The sequence below is a fragment of the Pseudonaja textilis genome, chromosome Z, assembly GCF_049901715.1.
Source record: "Pseudonaja textilis isolate UNSWEBS1 chromosome Z, rPseTex1.2, whole genome shotgun sequence".
Taxonomy (NCBI): domain Eukaryota; kingdom Metazoa; phylum Chordata; class Lepidosauria; order Squamata; family Elapidae; genus Pseudonaja; species Pseudonaja textilis.
Window position 1 is genome coordinate 101,903,211 of NC_142008.1, and position 12,588 is coordinate 101,915,798.

At 39.2% G+C, this 12,588-nt stretch overlaps 1 protein-coding gene across 2 annotated transcripts; it reads right to left on the reverse strand.

Moving 5' to 3' along the window:
* Window positions 1-63: 63 nt before the first annotated feature.
* Window positions 64-10,831, reverse strand: RCN3 (reticulocalbin 3). 2 transcript variants are annotated; one of them, XM_026710905.2, is made up of 7 exons: window positions 10,783-10,831; window positions 7,856-8,097; window positions 6,050-6,243; window positions 5,316-5,488; window positions 3,042-3,102; window positions 2,609-2,808; window positions 64-228 (listed from the first exon to the last, which is right to left on the reverse strand). In XM_026710905.2, the coding sequence occupies exons 2-7, from the start codon at window positions 8,086-8,088 to the stop codon at window positions 118-120; spliced, it is 972 nt and encodes a 323-aa protein (XP_026566690.1). In that variant the 5' UTR covers window positions 8,089-8,097; window positions 10,783-10,831; the 3' UTR covers window positions 64-117. The 2 variants fall into 2 exon arrangements, with proteins under 2 accessions (XP_026566690.1, XP_026566692.1); XM_026710907.2 differs by having other exon boundaries at window positions 64-965.
* Window positions 10,832-12,588: the final 1,757 nt, after the last annotated feature.

A 12,588-nucleotide genomic window follows, 5' to 3' on the forward strand; every position in this document is an offset into this window, starting at 1 on the left:
ATCAATCTTTTTTGCCTTAAAACTTTGCTGCTGCTTCTGTTGTCCAATCTATGACACAGTATCTTGACAGGTTGGGAAATTGTTTTATTAGTAATCCAAAACTTTACAAGTTAGAGGTCACAACTCCTGGCGGCCCCCCAGATAATCAACTGTGTTTTTATACTCTTTGGCGCTTTGAATGCTGTGCTTCATCAACTCTATGACTTCATCCCGGGAAAGCCTGTTATCCTGGAGAAGGAAGGGGTACAGAGAAAGAACTACAAGCCTAGATAAGCAGTATTTATCCAAGGTATTGGCTACCACTAAGATGCTTAAAAATACATTCAACCTGCATTCAACTTACTTTACCTATATAAAACAGACATAGGAGGTAATTTTGAACCCAACTGGTTATTTCATTATTCCCAACAGGTCCCAGACAAGTATTTGAAAAGAGAACAGCTGTGTTTGTTTTCTTAAAAGAAGGGAAGCATTAGAGGAAGATAATCTTTGCTTTCCTTTAGATCGAGCGTGGATCGCAAGGGAAGAACTGAGGTGCGTTAAGAACATTACAGAAGAGATTAAACGCATGGATGAAAGAAGGTGTAGGTGTGTTTAATCTCTTTCTCAAACGTCTCTGGAACATGGAGATCTTCATAACGTGATAAGGACTCACAGTGCTTTGGGGGAGAAGGAGGCTGCAGAAGAAGAGGAATGGATCCTAGGGAAAACCACCCGAGTATGCCAGCTACACTACTTTTTGAAGTTTAAGCAGGCCCTTCCAACAATAAATAGACAGCAATTCCTTCTGGAAGCGTGTTTCTCCCATTCCCATGTAAGGGAGAACCTGCTGTTGTATATCCCACCACCCCTGCCAATTACAGTTCATCATGCTTCTTTGTCAAATCTTCACCATAGTTGGTGGCCTGGCTCCCCACAAACATGTTCCAATTGTCCAAAATCTCTTGCTTGGTTATTTTATCATCCTGTGATGTGGGGGAGGAAGAGAAGCAATGGGAGAAGAGAAATAGAAAGGCAAGGAGAGAAGGGCATAATTATAACCCAATTACATCCCAGTCATTTATTTTTTTAACATTCTTATACTGTGTTGTTAGTAAATTATATATAAAACTTAAAAGCCATGTGTTAATTTTTCAGGGAGTAGGAAAACTTTTAAAATATGAATGCTTCAAGTCTCTTAGAAGTGTTCATGTGACAAGAGGCAGTTTAAATCTTCTGCTTTTTCCTCATTTAGAAGTTCTTAGTGGCACTAGAGAGATTGTTGTATTTTACTCCCCCGTAATTACTTAAAAAAAAAAAAAACCTACAATAGTACATTCTGAGTGGCTTGCTTTCTATTCTGCTATTTCAAAACAAAGATAGCAACTGGAGCCAAACATTGCATATCTTAGGTACTGGCAGTGTGTGACACAAAGCCACCCACAAGACACAATTCTGAACAAAATATCTGTGGGATCTGGACATTGTACACATACTCCTTCCTTTAAGTAGCAGAGTGTTTTGTTTTAATTCTTAAAATAAGTTTGCTTTCTTTTAAGAGATTCAGCAGTAACAAAGCATGCCTTGGAAACACAGCTTTCTATTCTCGTGGTCAGGATAGGAAGTTTTTCAGTAGAGGACAGACATTCAATTTTTTTGTTAAGAGCATGGTTAATCCTTAGTCTAATGCTCTCATTAATGACCAATATTTTAAAGAAGCTTCCCTGAGGATGAAATTTGGGTCTTGATTGACGTTGAAGAGCTGAAAATACATCTGCTGTCCTAGAAGCTGGATGTGCTTATAGCCTTGTGCCATTTAATTGAGATGAGATAGTCAAGGGCAAGCTTTCAAGTATTCACTTGAGATTGTGTTAAAACTGCATTTGTGAATAGGTCTCAGTTGCACTGAGAGGTGCAGCTGGCATTCAGAGTTGCCTCAAACTGAGAAATGGGGTGCATATAAATTTAATAAACAAAAAGATAAATGAACAAATCAATCAATAAAAACGAGCTTCAAGAATTAAATTTTAGGATGGCTACGGTAGTACTGGTCAGATCCTGCTTAATATTACTAGACAAGCCTGTAATGAAAGCCTGGTGAGCTATATCCTTTGTTTCCTTCCCTTTGTAGGTTAATATGCTTCTGCCAAGATTTGACCTGATTGTACCAGCTCTTTGAAAGTAGAGTACAAGCATAATTTTTGAATCATAAAATGAGGAAAAAGTAAGGAAAGAATAGACTCTGTTTTAAATTATATTCCTTTCCCAAAAATAATTTTCTTTCATAATTAAAAAGTGACCTATTTCTTCATTTCATGAATTTGCACTGGACTCGGTAATCATCCCCAATTACAAGTAAACTAGGACAAAAATCTTTAAGGAATGCACTGATACCCAACATGATTTAAGGGAGGATCAAAACCTTTTACTTCTACATCAACTGTCAAGAGACCGGGAACTAAAATTGCCCTAAAGTAAAATCTTCAAGTTTAGTTTAGTTCTTGGGGACTCACCCAATTTGGGCTTCCCCTCCCCCCAAAAAGCTAATGGGTCACACACCACCCACACATCTCAAATCCTGCTTAACCTGAGCATTACAGCTCATTTCCCATGCCTGGATTATTCTTACCAGATCTTTGTCCGATTGAACAAGGAGATGCTTGGATTCCACTTCAGCATGATCATAGTCTGTGGGCAGGATCCAGTGCCCAATTTCCTCCCGATCCATCTTTCCATCTTTGTTGAGATCTCGGTGTTCCAGAAATTGTTGACGTTCATTTGTTACCCAGCTAGGTTCTGGCTCCCCAGTTTCAGGGGAGTATATGTCACCTGATCAATAAGAATAAGTGAGATACCAAAACATTCCTGTTAATGCTGCCTCTCTAACTGCTGGATTTCTTCTAATCAAGGCAAGTCAATGAAGAAATAGGATAGAAGAGATATTGAATCACAGAACTTCCTTCATCTGGGCTCAAAAAAGACTTACAGTTCTGCCCCAAACTAGCCTACTTCTTAATAGGGGATAATCCATTGTCATTCAGGCAGAATTCTTATATTCTTACCGAGATATTCATCAACTTCTACGAAGCCATCACCATTCTTATCTATGTCCTCCAGGGTTTCCTGAAAAAGTCAGAAGGGTACAGCAGATCTTCCCACAGGATTTGTGCCAAAAGATACCAAAACCTCAAGAAATATTGCCTGTGGTAAAAGGCATTTTCTGTTCCTAGATGCTTGCTAGTATAATTCTGTTGCAGAACAAGGAAGTCATGGGAAATGTGGGTGAGTCATAACTGCTTTCTAAGTTTGGGCCTTGGTTACTCAAAGGAGGACCTACACTCTAATCAACAATGCAGATGGGATTATCCCCAGATTTTTCTGAATTGAATCTGACCCCTTCTACCTTCTGCAAGAGCTGTATCCATGTGTGCTATCATCCTGAAGGAAATTGGGAAGGACTTCTCCAAGATTATAATCAGCTTTGCATCTGGGAGAAAGGAGATGCTGAACGCAAACAGCATACTGGATTCCTCTCTTAGGTATTAAAGAGAAAAGACTCAATTTTCAACTGAAACTCATAAACACAGTTTAGACAGCAGACAAGACTATTAGAGGGTTTGGATTTTTTGTTCCTTTTTTAAAGAAACATAGGGAACTGATTTTAAATCAGCATCTCACTTCAGCTTCTGAGGTAGCAGTAACCACATTTCATTCTTGCTTACATTGCAAGCATAAAGCAGATCATTGCTACCTTTTATTGTCTAAAATGACCTGGATTTTTCAGGACAATTAAATAGGATGCTAGAACAGTGCTACATCTTAATGTGATAATTACAAAATCCTTTATACAGAGGTTCTTTTACACCATCTGCAATATTTTGTAAAGGAAAAATTTAACATTTCACGAGAGAGGTACAATTAAAGGAAAGGGGAGAAAGAGAATACAATTTAAATGGAAACCACAAGGCAGGAACAGACATTTTAATAAAATAAAAGAATAGCTGCTGGGACTGGGTGCAATATTTCTTGTAGAAGTTTCAGCTCCATTCTTTTATGAGTCACCCTAGTGACATCTATCTGCTAAGTAATACATTTGTTTTCTACCCATCCAATATATATATATATATATATACACACCATCCATCACAGAAAATAGGATTTCTTAATGATAAAGTGTCTAAGAGAGGCTGTCACAAATGTATCTGTCGTGAGCTGGGAAGATCAAGACAGTGTTCTTCTGAAGCATGCAATAAGGTTATTCTCATTCAGATAATTCTTGATCTTTGATCTTTGTTTCAACTGGATAAACCCCAACCCGCTAAATTTCATAAGTCTATGTACTATTTGGAAGTACTAAAATAGTGTTTCTCAAACATAGTAATTTGAAGATTTGTAGATTACAACTCCCAGAATTCTCCAACCAGCTTGCTGACTAGGAAATTCTGGGAATTGAGAGCTACACATCTAGTTTCTATGGTTGAGAAAAAGCTCTCCTAACTAAGCATTGTTTTTATGTGATATTTGGATTTACATGTTAAATTGAAAATTAATCCATAATACTACTAGATGGTAGCCATTGAATGTATTAAAAAAATAAGATAATCTCACAAGATCTCTGCATGCTCACATTGTGGGCATTTTTAATTTTTTAAAGATTGTTTATAAATTAAAATATTTTTGCCCATCTCATACTATATAAAAGCACATAGCGATACCCAACGAATGAAAAAAATGTTGATCTTTATATTAAAAGCTGTAATTGGTTTTGGTTTTGGCTTAGCTTGTTGAGAGTTATAGAGTTCAAAAATTATGGTTTATGACTGAGATGTGGACTGAGAACACTGTTGTCAAACTGTTTTAAAATCAACTATGGCAGAGAATGTGAATCTAGACATGAATTCAATAAGCAACCATGTATAAGCTCTCTGTTTTCAATAGAGTTTTCCCAATCCACTCATTGTTATGGGTAAATAAGATCTATTACCGAAATTTTAATATTTTCACTTTTATTGATTTTTATAATTGTTTTGTTATTTTTGTTAATTGTTGTATACTGCCCAGAACTGCTTTTTGGGCAGCCATATAAATAAATAAATGGAAATTATTCTATTTGAATTTGAAATTCTAATTCTTTGCAAACATGGAGAATAAAACCATAGAACGGTTATGGGAAACCAATTTAGATAGGACATTTCCCTTGACTGGCAGGGTCCACACAATGTGCTATGGCATAGTATCCTGAGCTCTGTTGCTGATTAAGCCACAATGATTAGATTCATACAGCCAGATAAACCAGAGTAATTTGCACAATTTAGTATTAATATGCCCAGCCTCACCGTCACCATAATGTCCTTCATGTAGTCAAACTCTTCGGGATGAAGGAAGGCTGTGAATTCCTCTTTTGTCACACTCATATCTCCATTTCTGTCAGCAGCTTTGAATCGTCGCTCATCCCTGGCCAACATCTTCTGATATGAATTCTTGTCCTCAAGATCACCAAATTCTTCTCCTGAAGAAAGCAAAGACATGAGCATCAGTGAAGTTTCCCCCTCCCCACCAATAAACCTGAGCACATAATTAACTTATTTTCATACCAGAAGATTTTCAGACTTGGTTGATCATAATCATTCACAGACAAAGAATGATACCCGTGAAACAGTTCATCAGAATGAGCCTATACCCTGAGTGATAACCAAACCTGTCTCTGTATTAAATGCAATGTGAGGTCTTTGTAATGAGGCATGTGGTCATTAGGAAATTAAAGTATGTGTTATATAACTGCTGTTTTTAGGGCTCTTCTCTGGAGCAACTGTTGTAATAGAGAAAACTATTTTTTGATCAATCTGAAATCATTGGTGAGATACAGCACAGTACACATCAAGAGAAGGCAAATTATATCACTCTTATTAACCTAATTTCTCAAGATACGGTCTACCTTTTTGCCTTTTTTCAGAGTAGGTGACTATAGTACCTCCTGCTCTCCTCTGTTCTGGCTTAATGTTTCTCCTGTCTGTCTCTCCCACATAAACATAGGGTTCCTCCTGCCCCAATTTCTCTTCTACCCTCTTACCTTCATAGTGCCCATAAGTGGTCCTTTTGAATTCATTCCAAGTGATTTGGCCATCGTTATCCTTGTCATAGTCCTTCCAGTTCTTGTTCACACTCTCATAGATATAGCGGTTCTGAGTATGCTTGATCCAATCCTTCAATTCAGGTTGAGTCACGAAACCATCCCCATCTTGGTCAATTCGATCCACAATCTTCCTGCAAAAATAAAGAAAAATAAACTCAGGAGAGTGGCTTACAGAAACACTCTGGACTGTCCAACTCAAGTGTTCTATAAAGAGTATCATGAACCACCTGTAACACATTGTGAGTGGAGGCTAGGATTTCTGAGAAGTGAAGTGCTAATGTTTCTGGAGGCACTACCGGGAGTGGATGATTTACAGCACATTTTTAGGGCCGAAATTAAGATCCAATAGATCAATGGATTCAAAGACCAGTTTAGAGCTCTATCTTAATTGTGCACTTCATTGGGAACATGTGTTAATTTTTTTTTTGAAGCAAACAGGCATGTTTCCTTAGTAAACATGATGAAGTTACACCAGAAAGCCAATTATCTAGAAGTAATAGGAGAAGCAGGATTTCTCTCTCCCTCTCATTAGAGTTCTTCAGGCAAGGTCTGGATAGTAACTATGAAAGATGCCTTATTTCTCAATATCTTCTAGGCCAGGGGCTCCCAAACCCCAGTTTGTTGGACCCAGTACCAGTCTGGGGCATGCCGGGACCAGGCAAACAAGCAAAGCCCCACAGGATGCAGGCAACATGCGAAACCACGCCCCCTCTCCTCTGCGAAAAAAACCTCTCTCTATAGAACTGGTCCCTGGTGCCCAAAAGGTTGGAGGCCACTGTTCTAGGCAGCTACCATTTTATAAATGGTGACTTGAGGCAGAAAATAGAAAACTTCCTTCTACATCTCATTAGTTCTTAATAGTTCCAGGGAAAAAAAAGTCTCTTTGCCTGATCAGTTTTCTAATGAGAACTTGATGCCTGTTGAACAATGTTTTTCAACCTTGGCAACATGCTGCCTGGAGAATTCTGGAAATTGAAACCTGTGCATCTTATGAAGGTTGAGTAACATCACTTTGGAGAAATGATTCTCAAATGGCTGGATGATACTATCTTTAAAAGACTCTGGATTCATAGCACATTTTCTTTGCATTTCATAGTTTCCTGAAGAAAAAAATCCCGTATGGTGATATTTATTTGTTTAATCACATTATTATTTTGGTTGGGTTTTCTTTTGGTCATATAGTTGAAATGGGCTAAATGTCATGTCAAGAATGGATATAAAGCTTAGATGACGGAATTCATAAACTCCAGCTGTTTCAAATATGCCTGTAACCAGTTTGACCAAACCATAACCAACTTTGCACACAATAAGCCAGCATACCTAGAATCCCCTCTTAGAGAAACAAGCTTACAATTCTTGTATTGTATGTCACCATTCTCATTTGGTTTCACCAGCCAGTGGCAAGAACTAAACCAATCAGGAAAACACATTTCTTGATTACTTTAGTTCTGCAAATTAGGCAACTTGTTTATTTGTTCTTTGATGTGATGTTCAATTAGCTCACTATAAGTAAAAACTGATTTCTGCAATCTGCCTATGCTCAAATACATTAAACAGATGTATAGTATATATTATATTATATTTTTTTGCAAAAATTTATAATTTCTCTATAAGTTGTAGGGAAAGGCAAGTCCCTACAAGCCATCCTTTGTCTTCTACGAAACCTGCATAGACATTTGATCTTCCTCTCTCCTGGTTTTGGAATGCAAAATTCGTTATTCAATTTCACCAATACATCGTTACCCCAGCCTCTCTTTGCTCTCTTCAGGAGTTAGTTGGTCAAATGTCTTGGCGTCTTCTTTGCCTAAAAAGGCTTCATGATCATAGTGGAAGTCTTGACTATCATCATGGGGGTGATCACTGAGGTCTTGACCATGGTGGACACGATCCTTCTTGTCAGGGGGTGGCTTGGCCTGGGCCCAGACGAGGCATACAGTCAGCAGGTAATAGTAGCAAAGTGTGTTCTGCAAAGCCATTGTATACCTCTTGGAAAGATAAAGATGACGAATAAGGAAAGCAGATAGAACATTCATAACTGGTTTATACATATCCTGATACATCAGGGTTTGAAAATTTTATTCCTCATACCCATCTACTTTGCTGTTTTTGAGATCTCCTGCTTCCTAAAAATATGACATTCTCCTATGCTGCCTAGAGTTTGGAGAGTACCACCTCTCTAATTTCCTTCAAATCCTTCTTCTAAAGCAGGAGTCTTCAAACTTGACAGGTTTAGGACTTGCGGACTTCAACTCCCAGAATTCCTCCTCTAGTCATGTAAGCTCAGGAACTCTGAGAGTTGAAGTCCATAAGTCTTAAAGTTGCCAAGGTTGGAGACCCCTGCTCTACTTCTGTAAAACAACTGATTTTTAAAATATTGGCACAGTTATCAGATAAACTCTGAGCAACCTCTTGTCTGAGCAAGAGGTTGGGTGCAGTGTCTCCCAGTCTCATATAATCCAGCAACATGCTATTGTTTTCTGCACTGGAACTTTCCCAGTGGCAGATTTGAAATAATACCTCCTAGTCATAATCTTGTCATGTAGGCAAGGAGCACTGAGGTGAGATGCCTCAGATAAAGGGCTAATCACCTGGTTTTGTCCTGGGGCCTCTCTCCATACCAAAGATCATCAAGTCCCCATTCCCAGCTATATCTATTTAGTCATTCTACTTCCTTTCGTTCTAATCCATTCATCTGGACACAAAGCTCTACCATTCTCTAAGGCTCTGTTGGAAGTGGGCATCAGTAATAAGAGCTGCACCTTTCAAGGGAGAAAACATCAGCAGATCACAGCAGCAAAGGAAAATTAGGCCAGTCCTCAGTTTGTGCCCAGAATACAAAACGTTCAATTCCTGAAGTAGCTCAATAAACACTGTTCTTGCTCTGTCCAGAACAAAGCCACTCAAGAACAGAGTGACACAGAAAGGGAACACAGCTTTACATCTGAAGCTGTAGTACAAAAAGGACACTTCCATTGCCAAGTTTCTTGGCCTGTGGCAGACCCTCGACTGAATAAAACCCAACAGCCTCCTGCACAAAGCCAGTTCCACTACAATAAAAACTGAAAAAATAATTAGGTCTTCTGGCATTTTGAAGAATACCAACATAAGAAAATAGGTGTAGCCCAAGATTGAACTGTGGAGTTCTTGGTATTCTCTGAGCTTGCAGATGTTTCAGTAGCCAGTTAGGTAACATGATTAGTCAGTGTGTCTCTCCTTTGCCTTGGGTACTTATATTGACAATGTTACCTACTTGGGTTGCAAGCAAACAACCAAACTCAGAGATTAAGAATTCCACCTCTTAAAGAATAGCAAATCTATTATGATTTCTGCTCAGTCCTAGCAAGTGGCACAGCTTAACTTGATGGCTAATTTTAAAAAGGCTAGATAGGGTCATGTCTGTCTGAACTCTGGATAAGGAAACACTAGAATTCCTAGAGGTGCCTTCAAGACCTCAGAGTTTAAAAAAAACATTCTGGAAGAAGCAGTGACAACTCACTTCCATATTGTTATTTACCCCTCCCCCCAAAATGCAAGTCTTCATTTACTAATTTCCTCAGTAAAAAGGTGAAGGAAACAGTAGACAAAGAATTGAGAAGAAACAGTGGAGACGGTGATAATGATCTGATAACACTGGGTATTCACTACAACCCAACTATTGTTTTGTGAATGGTCAGTATTATTCAGATAACGATGGCCCATCACTTTCTACATTTTGTTTTCCTTTAATTTCTTTCTTTACCATCCCACTCAGAATAATATCATCAAATGGATGAAGTAGAAACTAGGGCCAGGAAGTCTTTGCCATATATATATATTTACTGACTTTATACTGGATTAGGGTAATATAGCTACTTGCAAGAAAAAAATGCATATTTCATCCCATTTCCCCATATGAATGTCTTCAAATGCCAAGATAAATTAAATAGTTCAAGCTAATAGGAAGAGTCCCTGCCCCAGCAAGACACAATCTGTGCAATTCATAGTTTTATAATTTTATTTTAAAATAATTGCTTTTGGTGGAAAATACAAATTTCAATCAGGAAGCAAATGAAAAAAAAAAGAACTAATATGCCATATCAGAAAATATCATGGAGAAAATCTAACTATAGGCAGTAGGTAGGAATAAAAAAAAATCCCTACTAGCTGACACAAATTAATTAAAAAACGGGGCAGGATGCAGAACTATGGCATAAATAAGTAACCTTCTCAGTAAGAACTGGCTACTGCTACTACCCATTTCAAAGAGGGTTTTAGCATCCCCCTTAAAATCCCACACGTGGCCACGTTGCTCCGTTTTCTGGAGTTGGTCTTCTCCCAATTCTAAACCGCAAACACTCTTGCTCCAAGAGCCTCCACAAAGCGCAAGATACTTCAGCACCCCTCTGCTTTGGATGCTTCGATCTGGCTCCGGACAACCAGGTCCGCTCATCACTCATCTCTCATTCATTAGTCAAATCAAGAGCATCCCAACTTGGCCCCAATTCCAGGGCTGCCGTCCTTAACAAAGGAAAAGGTTTCTTTTCCCGATGAAGTTCTCCACGGTCAGCCCCCGAGGACCTCATTTCGTTCACCTCATTTCTGTCCTGCCCATCCATAACCCCTTTCCATTAATTTTCCCTAGGCCAGTGTCGACTCTCCCTGCCGAGCGCCCGTCTCCCCGCGCCTTTTACCTCTTCCCCTAAGAATCGGCGTCTCCACGAAGCCCGCTCTCGGAATGCTGCCCTCAGCTCATCTCTCAGCTCCGCTAGTGTCTTTCCCCGGACACGCCCCTCATCTCTGCAATATCCAATCCGGGCCCGCAGTGGGATGATGGGCGTGGCCGAGCGCTCGGGGACTCGTCCGTTTGCGCCACGTTGACACAAAATTCCTTACTTCCCACGTTTTCCCTCAGCGCCCTGGAAGGCGAGGCTAGCGGGGCGGGCTTTTTATATGGTCTTCCCTGTTCTCTTCTTCGCACTGGCCAACTGCAGAAGGACACCTCTTTCTGCTTCCATCCCGGCGAGCATCAATAACCTACCGCCACCTCGTTTTTGGCAGTCATGCTAGAATAAAATGAAATGCACTGTTAAAACCACGTGGCTTCCCACGATTGTGGGAAGGGAAGGGGACAGCGGACCCCGATTCCGTGTGAAGTATTTCATCAGTTTTGATTCGGGATTTTAGATTCCATCTTTCCAACTTCAGTGTTTCTATCTCCCTGAATGTGCTCAAGGAATGTCGCTATTTAAAAATGGAAAGGAGATGGGAATATCCTTCTATCCACATTCAAGTAAATACGGAGTATTTGAAGCTCTTCTATCATATCTCAGGATCGCTGGCTTCCTTAAGGGACTCAGGAGAGGTTGACTCGCCGATTTTCTCGCACGTTTTTTGATGTGTTTTAATCACATCTTACCATATATAGATGTGGCCTGTGTGGTTTTATCATTTTGTGTGTTGTGCAACTGCACCCCCCAAAAATCTGGTTAAGTAAATCATGGATAAATTATCTACCAATAAGCTGGCCTTATCCTATCTTTAGCAATTGGGAGGACTTTGATTTCAAGAGCTATAACAATGAAATAAAATCTATCATTATTGTACTGTGAGGTGAAATAACTTGTTGAATTTTCTCCCTTCCATGTCCACATTGCATGGTAAACTTGAACCAAAACACCTTGTTCAAAAAGTATTGCTGAATTACTGCTCTATCTGAGGCAGCAAAAGTGGTTAGGTCAGCTCGCCCTGGTACAACCCAAAATGTGGAAATTAAATTCAGTGCTGAGAGAAGGAGCCCATGCTAGCTTTAAAAAAAAGTTGGTTTAGAACTTTCCCCCACTTGCACTTGAGCAAGACCTGAAAGCAGAATTTTACCTCCCAGTCTGCCTTCATTTCATTTAGCCTGTGAGTGAAATAGTAAAGTTGTTATTTATTTATATGCTACTAAAACCCATTTAACCTTCAGTTGGACAATTTATTTATTTGTTACATTTATTTGCTCGCCATGGAGGATATTGCAACAAAAAAATTTCTGTTGCTAAGTAAGTTTTGCTCCATTGTAAGACCTATCTTGCCACAGTTGTTAAGTGAATCACTGCAGTTGTTAAGTTAGTAACATGGTTGTTAAGTGAATCTGGCTTATCCATTGGTTTTGCTTGTCAGAACTTTGCAAATTGTGACCACATGATCCTGGGACACCGCAATAGTCATAAACATGAATCAGTTGCCAAGAATCTGAATTTGGATCACATGACCAGGGGAATGCTGTAATGGATGTAAGTGTGAAAATGGTCATAAGTCATTTTTTTAGTGCCATTGTAACTTCGAACAGTCACTAGATGAACCGTTGTAACTCAAGGACTATCTGTACCTCAAACAGGCTAACTTACACACAATGTATCCAAAATCCGGAACCCATGACTGCCTTGGGATTGTAATTTGACTAAGTTGTAGGAATTCTGGGAGTTCAAAGTTTCAAGTTTGAAAAACACTGATTG